Below are 14,978 nucleotides of genomic sequence, written 5' to 3' on the forward strand. Positions count from 1 at the left end.
TTGTAGATCCTATTCTATTCTTCAGTGGTTGCCCTAATATTTTAACACGTTAAAAAATCATCACTAAATTAGGGCAAAAATGTGGGGAAAAAAAGCTAAGCAATATAGAAAGGAGGCATAACATTAAAAGCAAGACTTTTCCAGACCCCTGACTCCATTCCTCAGCACAATCTACTTTTGAACCATTTCTATTTTGAATTATTATGCTTGTTACTTTCATAGCAAATAATTTTTTATACTTTTTCTGTTTGTATTTGATATATACAGACAGTATTTATTTATTTATTTATATTAAATAAATTTATTTATTTTAGTTGGGGGCTAATTACTTTACAATATTGTAGTAGTTTTTGCCATACATTGACATGAATCAGCCATGGGTTTACATATGTTCCCCTTCCTGGACCCCCCTCCCACCTCCCTCCCCATCCCATCCCTCTGGGCCATCCCATTGCCCCAGCCCTGAGCATTTGTCTCATGCAGCAAACATGGAATGGTGTTCTGTTTCACATATGATAATATACATGTTTCAATGCTATTCTCTCAGAACGCCCCATCCTCACCTTCTCCCTCAGAGTCCATAAGACTGTTCTATGCATCTGTGCCTCTTATTCTGTCTCGCATATAGGGTTATCGTTGCCATTTTTCAAATTCCATATATATGCATTAGTATACTGTATTGTGTTTTTCTTTCTGGCTTACTTCACTCTGTATAATGGGCTCCAGTTTCATCCATCTCAATAGAACTGATTCAAATGTATTTTTTTAATGGCTGAGTAATATTCCATTGTGTATATGTACCACAGCTTCCTTATCCATTCGTCTGCTGATGGACATCTAGGTTGCTTCCATGTCCTGGCTATTGTAAACAGTGCTGCGATGAACATTGGGGTACACGCGTCTCTTTCAATTCTGGTTTCCTCGGTGTGTATGCCCAGCAGTGGGATTGCTGGGTCATATGGCAGTTCTATTCCCAGTTTTTTAAGGAATCTCCACACTGTTCTCCATAGTGGCTGTACTAGTTTGCATTCCCACCATCAGTGTAAGAGGGTTCCCTTTTCTCCACACCCTCTCCAACATTTATTGCTTGTAGACTTTTGGATAGCAGCCATTCTGACTGGTGTGAAATGATACCTCATTGTGGTTTTGATTTGCATTTCTCTAATAATGAGTGATGTTGAGCATCTTTTCATGTGTTTGTTAGCCATCTGTATGTCTTCTTTGGAGAAATGTCTGTTTAGTTCTTTGGCCCATTTTTTGATTGGGTCATTTATTTTTCTGGAATTCAGCTGCAGGAGTTGGTTGTATATTTTTGAGATTAACTGTTTGTCTGTTGCTTCATTTGCTATTATTTTCTCCCATTCTGAAGGCTGTCTTTTCACCTTGCTTATAGTTTCCTTTGTTGTGCAAAAGCTTTTAATTTTAATTAGGTCCCATTTGTTTATTTTTGCTTTTATTTCCAATATTCTGGGAGGTGGGTCATGGAGGATCCTGCTGTGATTTATGTCGGAGAGTGTTTTGCCTATGTTTTCCTCTAGGAGTTTTATAGTTTCTGGTCTTACATTTAGATCTTTAATCCATTTTGAGTTTATTTTTGTGTATGGTGTTAGGAAGTGTTCTAGTTTCATTCTTTTACAAGTGGTTGACCAGTTTTCCCAGCACCACTTGTTAAAGAGATTGTCTTTTCTCCATTGTATATTCTTGCCTCCTTTGTCGAAGATAAGGTGTCCATAGGTGCGTGGGTTTATCTCTGGGCTTTCTATTTTGTTCCATTGATCTATATTTCTATCTTTGGGCCAGTACCATACTGTCTTGATGACTGTGGCTTTGTAGTAGAGCCTGAAGTCAGGCAGGTTGATTCCTCCAGTTCCATTCTTCTTCCTCAAGATTGCTTTGGCTATTCGAGGTTTCTTATATTTCCATACAAATTGTGAAATGATTTGTTCTAGTTCTGTGAAAAATACCATTGGTAGCTTGATAGGGATTGCATTGAATCTGTAGATTGCTTTGGGTAGTATACTCATTTTCACTATATTAATTCTTCCAATCCATGAACATGGTATATTTCTCCATCTGTTTGTGTCCTCTTTGATTTCTTTCATCAGTGTTTTATAGTTTTCTATATATAAGTCTTTTGTTTCTTTAGGTAGATATATTCCTAAGTATTTTATTCTTTTTGTTGCAATGGTGAATGGTATTGTTTCCTTAATTTCTCTTTCTGTTTTCTCATTATTGGAGTATAGGAATGCAAGGGATTTCTGTGTGTTAATTTTATATCCTGCAACTTTACTATATTCATTGATTAGCTCTAGTAATTTTCTGGTAGAATCTTTAGGGTTTTCTATGTAGAGGATCATGTCATCTGCAAACAATGAGAGTTTTACTTCTTCTTTTCCTATCTGGATTCCTTTTATTTCTTTTTCCGCTCTGATTGCTGTGGCCAAAACTTCCAAAACTATGTTGAATAGTAGTGGTGAAAGTGGGCATCCTTGCCTTGTTCCTGACTTTAGGGGAAATGCTTTCAATTTTTCACCATTGAGGATAATGTTTGCTGTGGGTTTGTCATATATAGCTTTTATTATGTTGAGGTATGTTCCTTCTATTCCTGCTTTCTGGAGGGTTTTTATCATAAATGGATGTTGAATTTTGTCAAAGGCTTTTTCTGCATCTACTGAGATAATCGTATGGTTTCTATCTTTCAATTTGTTAATGTGGTGTATTACATTGATTGATTTGCGGATGTTAAAGAAACCTTGCATTCCTGGGATAAAGCCCACTTGGTCATGATGTATGATCTTTTTAATATGATGTTGGATTCTGTTTGCTAGAATTTTATTAAGGATTTTTGCATCTATGTTCATCAGTGATATTGGCCTGTAGTTTTCTTTTTTTGTGGCATCCTTGTCTGGTTTTGGAATTAGGGTGATGGTGGCCTCATAGAATGAGTTTGGAAGTTTACCATCTTCTGCAATTTTCTGGAAGAGTTTGAGTAGGATAGGTGTTAGCTCTTCTCTAAATTTTTGGTAGAATTCCGCTGTGAAGCCATCTGGTCCTGGGCTTTTGTTTGCTGGAAGATTTCTGATTACAGTTTCGATTTCCGTGCTTGTGATGGGTCTGTTAAGATCTTCTATTTCTTCCTGGTTCAGTTTTGGAAAGTTATACTGTTCTAAGAATTTGTCCATTTCTTCCAAGTTGTCCATTTTATTGGCATATAGCTGTTGGTAGTAGTCTCTTATGATCCTTTGTATTTCTGTGGAGTCTGTTGTGATCTCTCCATTTTCATTTCTAATTTTGTTGATCTGATTCTTCTCCCTTTGTGTCTTGATGAGTCTGGCTAATGGCTTGTCAATTTTGTTTATCTTCTCGAAAAACCAGCTTTTAGTTTTATTGATTTTTGCTATGGTCTCTTTTGTTTCTTTTGCATTTATTTCTGCCCTAATTTTTAAGATTTCTTTCCTTCTACTGACCCTGGGGTTCTTCATTTCTTCCTTCTCTAGTTGCTTTAGGTGTAGAGTTAGTTTATTTATTTGATTTTTTTTCTTGTTTCTTGAGGTACGCCTGTATTGCTATGAACCTTCCCCTTAGCATTGCTTTTACAGTGTCCCATAGGTTTTGGGTTGTTGTGTTTTCATTTTCATTCGTTTCTATGCATAATTTGATTTCTTGTTTGATTTCTTCTGTGATTTGTTGGTTATTCAGAAGCGTGTTGTTTAGCCTCCATATGTTGGAATTTTTAATAGTTTTTTTCCTGTAATTGAGGTCTAATCTTACTGCATTGTGGTCAGAGAAGATGGCTGGGATGATTTCAATTTTTTTGAATTTACCAAGGCTAGATTTATGGCCCAGGATGTGATCTAGCCTGGAGAAAGTTCCGTGTGCACTTGAGAAAAAGGTGAAATTGATTGTTTTGGGGTGGAAAGTCCTGTAAGTATCAATTAAATCTAAATTGTCTATTGTATCATTTAAAGTTTGTGTTTCCTTGTTAATTTTCTGTTTAGTTGATCTATCCATATGTGTGAGTGGAGTATTAAAGTCTCCCACTATTATTGTGTTATTGTTAATTTCCCCTTTCATACTTGTTAGTATTTGCCTTATATATTGTGGTGCTCCTATGTTGGGTGCATATATATTTATAATTGTTACATCTTCTTCTTGGATTGATCCTTTGATCATTATGTAGTGTCCTCGTTTGTCCCTTTTCACAGCTTTTATTTTAAAGTCTATTTTATCTGAAATGAGTATTGCGACTCCTGCTTTCTTTTGGTCTCCGTTTGCATGAAATATGTTTTTCCATCCCTTCACTTTCAGTCTGTGTGTGTCCCTAGTTTTGAGGTGGGTCTCTTGTAGACAGCATATATAGGGGTCTTGTTTTTGTATCCATTCAGCCAGCCTTTGTCTTTTGGTTGGGGCATTCAACCCATTTAAATTTAAGGTAATTATTCATAAGTATGGAGAAGGAAATGGCAACCCACTCCATTATTCTTGCCTGGAGAATCCCAGGGACGGTGGAGCCTGGTGAGCTGCCGTCTGTGGGGTCGCACAGAGTCGGACACGACTGAAGCGACTTAGCAGCAGTAGCAGTAGCAGCATGATCCTGTTGCCATTTACTTTGTTGTTTTGAGTTCGTGTTTTAAACATCCTTTCTGTGTTTCCTGTTTAGAGAAGATCCTTTAGCATTTGTTGGAGAGCTGGTTTGGTGGTGCTGAATTCCCTCAGCTCTTGCTTGTCTGTAAAGCTTTCGAATTCTCCTTCATATCTGAATGAGATCGTTGCTGGGTACAGTAATCTGGGTTGTAGATTATTCTCTTTCATTACTTTAAGTATGTCCTGCCATTCCCTTCTAGCCTGAAGAGTTTCTATTAAAAGATCAGCTGTTATCCTTATGGGGATCCCCTTGTGTGTTATTTGTTGTTTTTCCCTTGCTGCTCTTAATATTTGTTCTTTGTGTTTGATCTTTGTTAATTTGATTAATATGTGTCTTGGGGTGTTTCACCTTGGGTTTATCCTGTTTGGGACTCTGGGTTTCTTGGACTTCTGTGACTATTTCCTTCCTCATTTTAGGGAAATTTTCAACTATTATCTCCTCGAGTATTTTTTCATGGCCTTTCCTTTTATCTTCTTCTTCTGGGACTCCTATGATTCGAATGTTGGGGCATTTCATATTGTCCCAGAGATCCCTGAGGTTTTCCTCATTTCTTTTGATTCTTTTTTCTTTTTTCCTCTCTGCTTCGTTTATTTCCACCATTCTATCTTCTACCTCACTTACCTATCTTCTGCCTCCGTTATTCTACTGTTGGTTCCCTCCAGAGTGTTTTTTATCTCCTTTACTTCATTATTCATTATATATTGACTCCTTTTTATTTCTTCTAGGTCCTTGATAAACATTTCTTGCATCTTCTCGATCCTTGTCTCCAGGCTATTTATCTGTAACTCCATTTTGCTTTCAAGATTTTGGGTCATTTTTATTATCATTATTCTAAATTCTTTTTCAGATAGATTCCCTATCTCCTCCTCTTTTGTTTGGTTTGGTGGGCATTTCTCATTTTCCTTTACTTGCTGAGTATTTCTCTGCCTTTTCATCTTGTTTAGCTTGCTGTGTTAGGCGTGGCCTTTCTGTATTCTGGTAGTTTGAAGTTCCTCTTTATTGTGGAGGTTCCTCACTGTGGGTGGGGTTGGACAGGTGGCTTGTCAAGGCTTCCTGGTTGGGGGAGCTTGTGTCGGTGTTCTAGTGGGTGGAGCTGGATTTCTTCTCTCTAGAGTGCAATGGAGTGTCCCATATTGAGTTTTGAGATGTCTATGGATTTGGTGTGCCTCTGGGCAGCCTGTATATTGATGCTCAGGGCTATGTTCCTGCGTTGCTGGAGAATTTGCGTGGTATGTCTTGCTCTGGAACTTATTGGCTCTTGGGTGGAGCTTGGTTTCAGTGTATATGTGGAGGCTATTGGATGATCTCTTATTAATTAATGTTTCCCCTGGCTTTCAGTCTTATTCTTGCAGTAGCCTCAAGACTTCTCCATCCATACAGCATCAATAATAAAACTTTTAGGTTAATGGTGAAAAGATTCTCCACAGTGAGGGATACCCAGCAAGGTTCACTGAGTTACATGGAAAGGTGAAGTGGGGGAGGGGGGGTTGAGGTGACCAGGAGGAGAAGAGGGGGACTCAAACGTGGAGAGAGCAGTCTATCCAGTAAGCACTTCCCTCTGTGCTCTCCACAGTCTGGAACCCTCAGAGCAGTTCACAGAGATACATAGAGAGGGGGGAGGAAGGTAATAGAGATGAGCATGAGTAGAAAGGGAGGAATCAAGAGGGGAGAGAGATCTGGGCGGTATTCTGTTCCTGAAGTGTTCTCCGGTACCCAAAACACCCTCAGAGATTCACAGAATTGGGTTGAGAAGAGAAGGAGGAGGGTGGGAGATAGAGGTTCCCTGGGGGAGAAGAAAGAGCGTCAATAGGGGGAGAGATTAATCACGCCAGTAATCACACTCCTGAGTAAAAATGGGTACTAAAGATTGGGTTCTTAAATGTACAAAATTGATACCAAATATGTAAAACAAAGATTAATAATCTAGAGTAGAGGTTAGACTCTTATAAAACATACAATATAAAAAAAAGAAAACAGTGTAAAAAGAAAAAAAAAACAGTAAAACAGTAAAAAAAAAGTAAAACAGGAAAAAAACAGTAAAAAAAGAAAACACAAAAGGTATAAGATATAAGTATGCAGTTTGCTTTAAAAATAGGGTTTTTTTTTTTTTGCAAGGTAATAGTGGGTTATGAAAATGAAAATGAAAGGTGTAATAGAGGACTTAAAGAAAAAAGAAAAAAATTAAAAAAAAAAATGATAATAGTAAAAATATATATCCCGGACTTTCTCTGGAGCTGTTGTGAGCAGTGTGGGGTCTGTTCAGTTTCAGAAAGATCCTTGTTCCTGCTTATACTTTTCAAGATCTTTAGGCCCCTTTCAATGCAGTCGGTGTTAACTACAGGGATTTTAATCTGTTGGCCTGTCACTTCCAACGCGCTTCCCTCTGCTTATTTGGCTTCTGTTTGGAGGTCTCTTCAGTATCTAATTTCCGCCCTGTCACAAAGGGGCGGGGGTGGTCTCTTTAGGTTCGCTTGTTCAGTCGTGCTATGAGGAGGGAGGAACACTGCAAACCAATATCACTAGCGTGTGTGTGGAGAGCTCGCAGTGTCTCGGCCGCACTGGGTTCGCCCCCGCTCACGGTGTGTGTGCTTTCCCCGTCTACCCTGCTCAGGCTTCAGGTTACTCGGCCGGGGAGTGGGCCGTGAGATGCGTGCACTTCCCGGGTCTAAGCCGCTCAGGTTCAGGTTCCCAGGTACTCCACAAAGGCGCAGACTCGGTTGCGCCCGCGGTTTGTGCCGTTCCCGGTCGGAGCTGCTCAGGCGGCCAGGAGTTTGGCGAGCGCGCTCCCCCCTGTTGGAGCGGTGCGGCTTATCACCTCCCTGGTCCCCGCCTCGGTTTACGGGCGCGCCCGGCTCCGGTGTGCTTTGTGTCGGTTCTGGGGAGCTGGTCTCTGGCTGCGACCCTCCGGCGGCTGTCGACCCTCCGGGATCTCAGGCAGTCTTTGCTTAGAAACTGGGAGCCTGTTTGCAGTTTGGTAGGGGGTGCCCTCTCTGGAGCGGAGTTTGCCCCTTTCCGGCCCTGGCTGGCCCCGCCTGCCTGCTGTGTCCGGCGGGGGATGGGGCGGTCCGCAGCCAGCTAGCTCTCCTCTGGTATCGCTCAGTCCTTTGTTCTGTGAGCGGGCCGGCAGTGCCTTAGATTTGGGCTTTTCGCGGGATAGTTTTCTCTCTCTGGCTGTCCCACAGTTTAGGTTACTATCTCACGGTAGCTCCCTCAGGGCGTTCGGGCCCAGTCCTTACCCTAAGCAGTGCCGCCCGCTCCTCTCCTTTCAGCCCCCACTTGCTGGTGGTGGCTGCGAGCGTCTGGGGTTCTTTGCTGGGAGTTGCCTTTAGGCACGTAATCTGTGGGTTTTATTTATTTTTTCTCCCAGTTATGTTGCCCTCCGAGATTCGAAATCTTCCCCCAAACCCGCCGGTGAGAGGGTTTCCCGGTGCTTGGAAACTTCTCCTCTTTTACGACTCCCTCCCCAGGACGGGTCTCCGTCCCTACCTCTTTTGTCTCTCTTTTTATCTTTTATAATTTCTCCTACCTGCTTTCGAAGATAATGCGCTGTCTTTCTGGATGCCTGACGTCCTCTGCCAGCGTTCAGAAGCAGTTTTGTGAAGTTTGCTCAGCGTTCAGATGTTCTTTTGATAAATTTGTGGAGGAGAGAGTGGTCTCCCCATCCTGTTCCTCCGCCATCTTAGCCCCCTCCCCTTAATAGATTTTTTAGCTTTGAAGTGAAAATATTGTCGCTCAGTTGTGTCTGACTCTTTACAACCTCATGGATTATAGCCTCTGTCCATGGAATTCTCCAGGCAAGAATTCTCGAGTGGGTAGCCATTCCCTTCTCTAGGGGATCTTCCCAACCTTGGGATTGAACCCAGGTCTCCCACATTGCAGGCACTTTCTTCCATCTGAGCCTCAGCCTTAACTGACTTATTAATGCGAAGCAAATAGTAATGAGATTACAAGGACACGTTACTTTGCCAACAAAGGTCCGTCTAGTCAAGGCTATGGTTTTTCCAGTAGTCATGTATGGATGTGACAGTTGGACTATAAAGAAAGCTGGGCACCGAAGAATTGATGCTTTTGAACTGTGGTGTTGGAGAAGACTCTTGAGAGTCCCTTGGACTGCAAGGAGATCCAACTAGTCCATCATAAAGGAGATCAGTCCTGGGTGTTCATTGGAAGGACTGATGTTGAAGCTGAAACTCCAATACTTTGGCCACCTGATGCGAAGAGCTGACTCATTGGGAAAGACCCTGATGCTTGGAAAGATTGAAGGCGGGAAGAGAAGGGGATGACATAGGATGAGATGGTTGGATGGCATCACCGACTCAATGAACATGAGTTTGGTTAAACTCCGGGAGTTGGTGATGGACAGGGAGGCCTGGCGTGCTGCAGTCCATGGAGTCGCAAAGAGTTGGACATGACTGAGCGACTGAACTGAACTACAGGGACTGATTTAGACCAATCATACTTCATAACTCTGTGGTTGAAATATGGACTTACTCTGAGTTCAGGAGATTTTCAACTGAATAAATATCAAATTCTAGTCAGTAGGAAGATGATGAGGCAGAAGGAATGGGTGTAAGGTAAATATAAGTCATTGTCTGCAATAATAACATTTGTGGTATAACTAGACCATGCACTTTAGTTTTCCTGAGACAAGCCCAGGTTAGACCTACTATTCTTGAATAATTACTCACAATGTACTCTGGAGCAAGCTCTTTGAGTGGAGAAATGTGGAAGTACTAAGAGGCTGACAGTATCTTAAGGCTTCAGCTCCAAAAAAAAAAAAAAAAAAAGGCTTCAGCTCCAAAACAGCTCTGTCATATTGACTCATGTTCTTTTGGTCAAAGTAAGTCATATGTGATCAAGACCCAAGTTTATGCGTCAGATACAGGTCCTCCACTTGGACACTCTGTAAAGTCAAGTGTCAAAGGGTCTGTATAGTCCCAGCAGAGGACAGATTCATTTCTCTTTTCACACAAGCTTAAAAATCACATGTGGGTTTTGGTGTCAATATCTTACTGTGAATATTAGCTCTTTAAGTTCCAGTAAGGGAGGTAAGAGTGGGCTTTGCTGGTGGCTCAGTGGTAGAGAATCCGCCTGCCAATTCAGGAGATGTGGGTTCAGTCCCTGGGTCTGGAGGATTCCCTGGAGAAGGAAATGGCAATCCACTCCAGTATTCTGGCCTGGGAAATCCCATGGACAGAGGAGCCTGGTGAGCTACAGTCCATGGGGTTGCAAACGAGTGGGACATGACTGAAGCAACTAAACAACAGTAAAGGGAAATAGAGTAGGTGGGTGTCTCCAATATGAGATGAGTAAATGAAATTAGTATTTCACTGAATAATTGGATATCTAAAACAGCCCTTTTAAAAGCTACAAGGGATTATTATATATTATTGAACTTCAGGATAGAGTTGTATGATTTTTCAAACACATACTCTAGTGAGTCCAACCTGATCAACAAGATAATTTATAAATCAAGAAGTGAAATGAATGTATGCAGGTTAGTTTTAACGATTGTTGGTTTTGATGAATTGTTTTCCTTGCTCTTTCATTTTTAGAATAATTATTTTAGGCTATAAGAAACCTTTGGAAAGAGAAGATCTTTTTGAACTTAATGAAAGTGATTCCTCCTATATTGTGTGTCCCATCTTTGAGAAACAGTGGAGGAAGGAAGTTTTAAGGACTCAAGAGAGGCAAAAAATAAAGGTAATTATTAAATCCGTAGTACTTAACTGCATAACTTGTTCCAAATATGAGATATTATTATTAATATAGAAAATCCCTTAAATATGTTAAATAACACATCATTTCCCTAACAATACTAGCTGTTATTAAAGCTAATTTCTGTAATCAAATTATTCAGCATCTCTTTAAAGCTCAGGAGCAAGTGTGTTATGTGTTTATAATCTGGGGCTTCTCACCAGTATCCTTCCTCATCCACTGTAGCTAAGATAGTTTCCATATCTCAGAGCATCATATCTATTGGTCAAAGTAAGTCATGTAGTGGCCAAGGCCAAGACTTATGGGGGGCAAGAGTAGGTTCTTCACATGTAGCATCATGCACACACACACACACGAATATATATATATGTGTATATATATATATATAATGTATGTATATATAGTCTTTATACTTCTCAAAAAGAAAATATAATTTGAAGATAAAAACTGTATTAGTGAAACAGTTTCAAAACTCACAAAAGTGATTAAAAAAAAAAAGGTTTCTTGTCCTGTTTATGCCACATGGTATGAATAACATCAAGTGGTTTGGCACCGTTCTGTACCAATAATAGGGACCATGTTTTCAAGTTTAATTGAACTTATTCCATTCATGTTGCTTTTTTTTATCTTTGGAGTACATTACTAATTTTATTGTATATATATTATGGATTAGTTCTGTTCTCTTTTCTCATTGTTTTTGTTTTCTTTAATTATATAGTCATCTTTTCATAAAGAGGCACACACCAGGAAACCATCTCTACTCCGGGCATTGTGGAACACTTTTAAGTTTGTCCTGATTCAGGTTGCTTTATTCAAAGTATTGGCTGATGTTTTGTCCTTCACTAGCCCACTCATAATGAAGTAAGTTGAAGTCTTTTTTTTTTCCTTTCCCACAAGCACCTGATGAGGAAGTTTACTGTTTCACTTTAAAAGTTGTGCTGAAAAAGAGTAGGGTGGGTTCATATTACAGATTTTATTTAGGATATAGGCATTCTATTAAGTTTGCTTGTGATATGAATGTGAATTATGATAATATAGTAATTATTGAAACAAACATGTTTTAAGCACTATTCTAAAATCTTTGTATTAATTATCTAATCTAATCTTTACAACAATCCTACAATGTAGGAAATAATATTGTACTCACTAGCACTATGTAGAAACAAAGAAATCTCTGTAATTTGCCTAAGACCATACAGTTAGAAAATACAGGAGTCACAACACAAATATAGGAAATCTGGCTTGAGTTTATATGTTTAGGAAATGAAATGACACATACCTTTACTATTTTTCTTTGCTGTGACCCTTTTGGAATTGAACTTTATCAGCCAAGGTAATAATATATAAATATGTATATGCATGTATGTATGTGTGGGCTTCCCTGGTGGCTCAACTGGTTAAGAATCCACCTGCAATACAGGAGACCTAAGTTCAATCCCTGGGTTGGGAAGATCCCTTGGAGAAGGGAACGGCTACCCACTCCAGTATTCTGGCCTGGAGAATTCCATAGACTTTAAAGTCCATGGGATTGCAAAGAGCTGGACACAACTGAGCAATTCAGTACACACGCAGAGAATGTGATGATATAGGCTTTCATTTTGTGTTAGAAGGGAAACCTTTGGAAGATTTTGAGCATAGAGTGATATGATTAGACTGCAGTTTCATAGGAATCACACTAGTAGCTATGTAGAAAATGAAGTAAAGAGGAGCAAGAGTGGAAGAAGAAGCAGCTGTTAGCCAACAGTGGTAATCCAGGCAAAAGTCAATGGCAGCTTCAAGATTGTGGCAATGAGGATGATAAGTGGTCAGATTCTGGCTTTATTTTAAAAGTAGAGTCAACATTATACCTTGATAGTTGAATGTAGGTTGAAAGAAGAAAAAAGGAGTCCTGGTACCTTCAGAGTTTTTGTTTGTCACAAGATGAATGAGTTACCATTTACTGACATACAGAAGACTCAGAAAAGAATAAGGAGTGCAATTTGCTAAATTTGAAATATGCATTAGATTTTCTGCAGAATTGAAGTAACAGACCTGCCTGCTGTCCTTTGGAAAGACTGTTTATAGGGCTGGCCTCTGGCTGGCAATTAGAACTTCAATTTCAGGAAGGTTCCCACTACCCTAGCTGATAAGCGTGGTTCAATATGGCCAGAATGTTTTATACAGCCAATATGATCCATGCTGAATTCTTGCTTTCTGAAATTTCTTTTTCTCTGGGATGGTTTTGGTCATTGCCTCCTGTACAATGTTGATGAGATTACTGTATGAAAACTAGAAAATATCTTTCTTCCCAGAAGCCTGAGAAACTAATTGTTGACTCTGTGTGAGTATGTGCTCAGTTGCTCAGTTGTGTCCAATTCTTTTGTGACCCCCTGGATTGTAGTCTGCCAGGCTCCTCTGTGAATAGGATTTGCCAAGCATGAATACTGGAGTGGGTTGCCATTTCCTCCTAGAATGAAACTCAGGTCTCCTGCATCTGGCCTTATTTATATAAGTGAAGTGAAGTCGCTCAGTCGTGTCCGACTCTTAGCAACCCCATGGACTGTAGCCTACCAGGCTCCTCCGTCCATGGGATTTTCCAGGCAAGAGTACTGGAGTGGGGTGCCATTGCCTTCTCCTTATTTATATAAAGCTTGAGTAAAAATAAAGAGAGGAAGGATGCCAAATTGGCCACATGGATAAAAAGAGCAGGCAAGAATGTGTGTGTGTATATGTGTGTGTGGGTAACATTTTGACAGTACTTAGTTCACATATGTATTTTATTACTTGGGATGTTTAACACTTCTTCCCTTTTCCCAATTTGTATATGACCTTCAGGCAAATGATCCTTTTCTGTGAACAACACTCAGATTTTGGCTGGAGTGGTTATGGCTATGCTTTGGCGCTTTTTGTTGTAGTCTTTTTGCAAACCCTGATCCTTCAGCAATACCAGCGTTTTAAAATGCTCACTTCAGCAAAAATTAAGACAGCTGTAATTGGACTGATCTACAAAAAGGTAAAAGATTTAAGAAATTCCAAGTTTCTAAATGGATTGTGTCAAATATGTGCTTTAAAATAAGGAATCTGGAAAAATAGAAGTAGTATTTTAAAAATTTCTAGTATGCACTTTGAATATACGTTTTGCTGAAAAATAACTTCAACTCATCAATGTTGGTTACATCAATTTCTTCACAGGGTCCTGTCTCTATATTTCCTGAAACTTCTAGTCAACCCTAATTCGTGAAACTAAATGATGTTCTTTGTCCACTCTTAATGTCACTTAACTCCTCTTCAGAAAATGAATGGAATTGAATATTTCATGACTTTCTCTATTTACATATCAATAAATTAATTTCCATGGTCATTTCTTTCTACATAATATCTTTTACTCCTTCCTCTGCTCACTCTACTTTTTTCATGGAACAAAGCCATCCTTCTCTATACAGTCGTTATCTATTTCTCTTTGAGTCTAAGCCCCGTCCTACCGACCCCGAAAGCTGGTTGACCCTTATACCTAGCATGACCTTAAAGTTTAATTTGTCCTTTCTTGAAAATGCAGTTTTAAACATCACCTCTTCACCATTCAGAGCCTTTTATTTACATCATAAATTATAAACAATTAAAAACCTTCCTCCCTTCTGTTGTTATTACTAAGTTATTCAGTCAACAGTATATTTTGCCTTCTTATTCTGTAGTCCTCTGTCAATCTGTGTTCTTCAGATGTGGAATAGGAACTTAACTTACCTATTATACCTTTATCATCTAAGAGAGTGGCTTTTACATATTTTTATAAAAGTTGGAAGACTGAGTAAATGAATAAATGAACCATTACCTTCAAAGCTAGGGAACTATTAAGCATACATAATAAATGTGTGAAACTATCAATATATGCAGATGTTTTAAGAAATCAGATGAGCAGGAAATCTACAATATTTGAAGGCAGTTAAGGAAGGTTTCACATAGAAAGGAGCGTTGAAATAATCTTTGGGAGAACTGTAGGATTTGTTGGCCTGGATAGGAAGTGTCACAGACCATTTGGCTATATTAGGCCAAAATGGAGGCAGCAAGTGATTTTAGAGATTCTAGAATGATCCAAGCCCAACCGAGCCAGAATATAACTGAACTTGCAGTAAACCTAGCTCTGTGTGAAAGTGACAGTGTTAGTTGCTCAGTTGTGTTCAACTCTTTGCGACCCTTTGGACTGTAGCCTGCCAGGCTCCTCTGTCCATGGAATTTTCCAGGCAAAATTACTGGAGTGGGTTGCCATTTCCTTCTCCAGGGGATCTTCCAGACCTAGGCAATGAACCTGGATCTCCTGCATTGCAGGCAGATTCTTTACCATCTGAGCCACCAGGGAAGTCCTGTATAACTAGCTCCATGTAACACACCCCAGATACAGGGTCAGAAAGGCTGCTTGTAATTCTACAGGTTGTAACTTCTGAGAAATACACATATGGAGAAAAGATATGAAATACAAATATGAAAGAGTCTAGGAATCAGTTTAAATGCTAACATTGTTTCCCATATATGGCCTATATGGAACAGGTCTTCATTCATTGATTAAAGCATTGGGGTTTGGGTATAGGATTTGGGTGGACTTACAAGCATAAAAGAATAGATTGCAGTAGAAATTGGAGCA

The 14,978-nt window shown here is 39.7% G+C and overlaps 1 protein-coding gene across 3 annotated transcripts in view; it reads left to right on the forward strand.

The window, feature by feature from the left end:
* The window catches only part of LOC145531089 (multidrug resistance-associated protein 1-like), a 100,449-nt gene that overhangs the window by 15,887 nt on the left and 69,584 nt on the right, over nucleotides 1–14,978 (forward strand). For all 3 annotated transcript variants that reach the window (XM_081552590.1, XM_081552598.1, XM_081552605.1), the window contains exons 3-5: nucleotides 10,201–10,348; nucleotides 11,082–11,224; nucleotides 13,178–13,355. In XM_081552590.1, the coding sequence (XP_081408716.1) occupies nucleotides 10,201–10,348; nucleotides 11,082–11,224; nucleotides 13,178–13,355 (469 nt within the window). The remainder of the gene's footprint in view (nucleotides 1–10,200; nucleotides 10,349–11,081; nucleotides 11,225–13,177; nucleotides 13,356–14,978) is intronic.

This window comes from Giraffa tippelskirchi, chromosome 2, assembly GCF_054371585.1.
Source record: "Giraffa tippelskirchi isolate mGirTip1 chromosome 2, T2T-mGirTip1v1.2.pri, whole genome shotgun sequence".
NCBI classification, from domain to species: domain Eukaryota; kingdom Metazoa; phylum Chordata; class Mammalia; order Artiodactyla; family Giraffidae; genus Giraffa; species Giraffa tippelskirchi.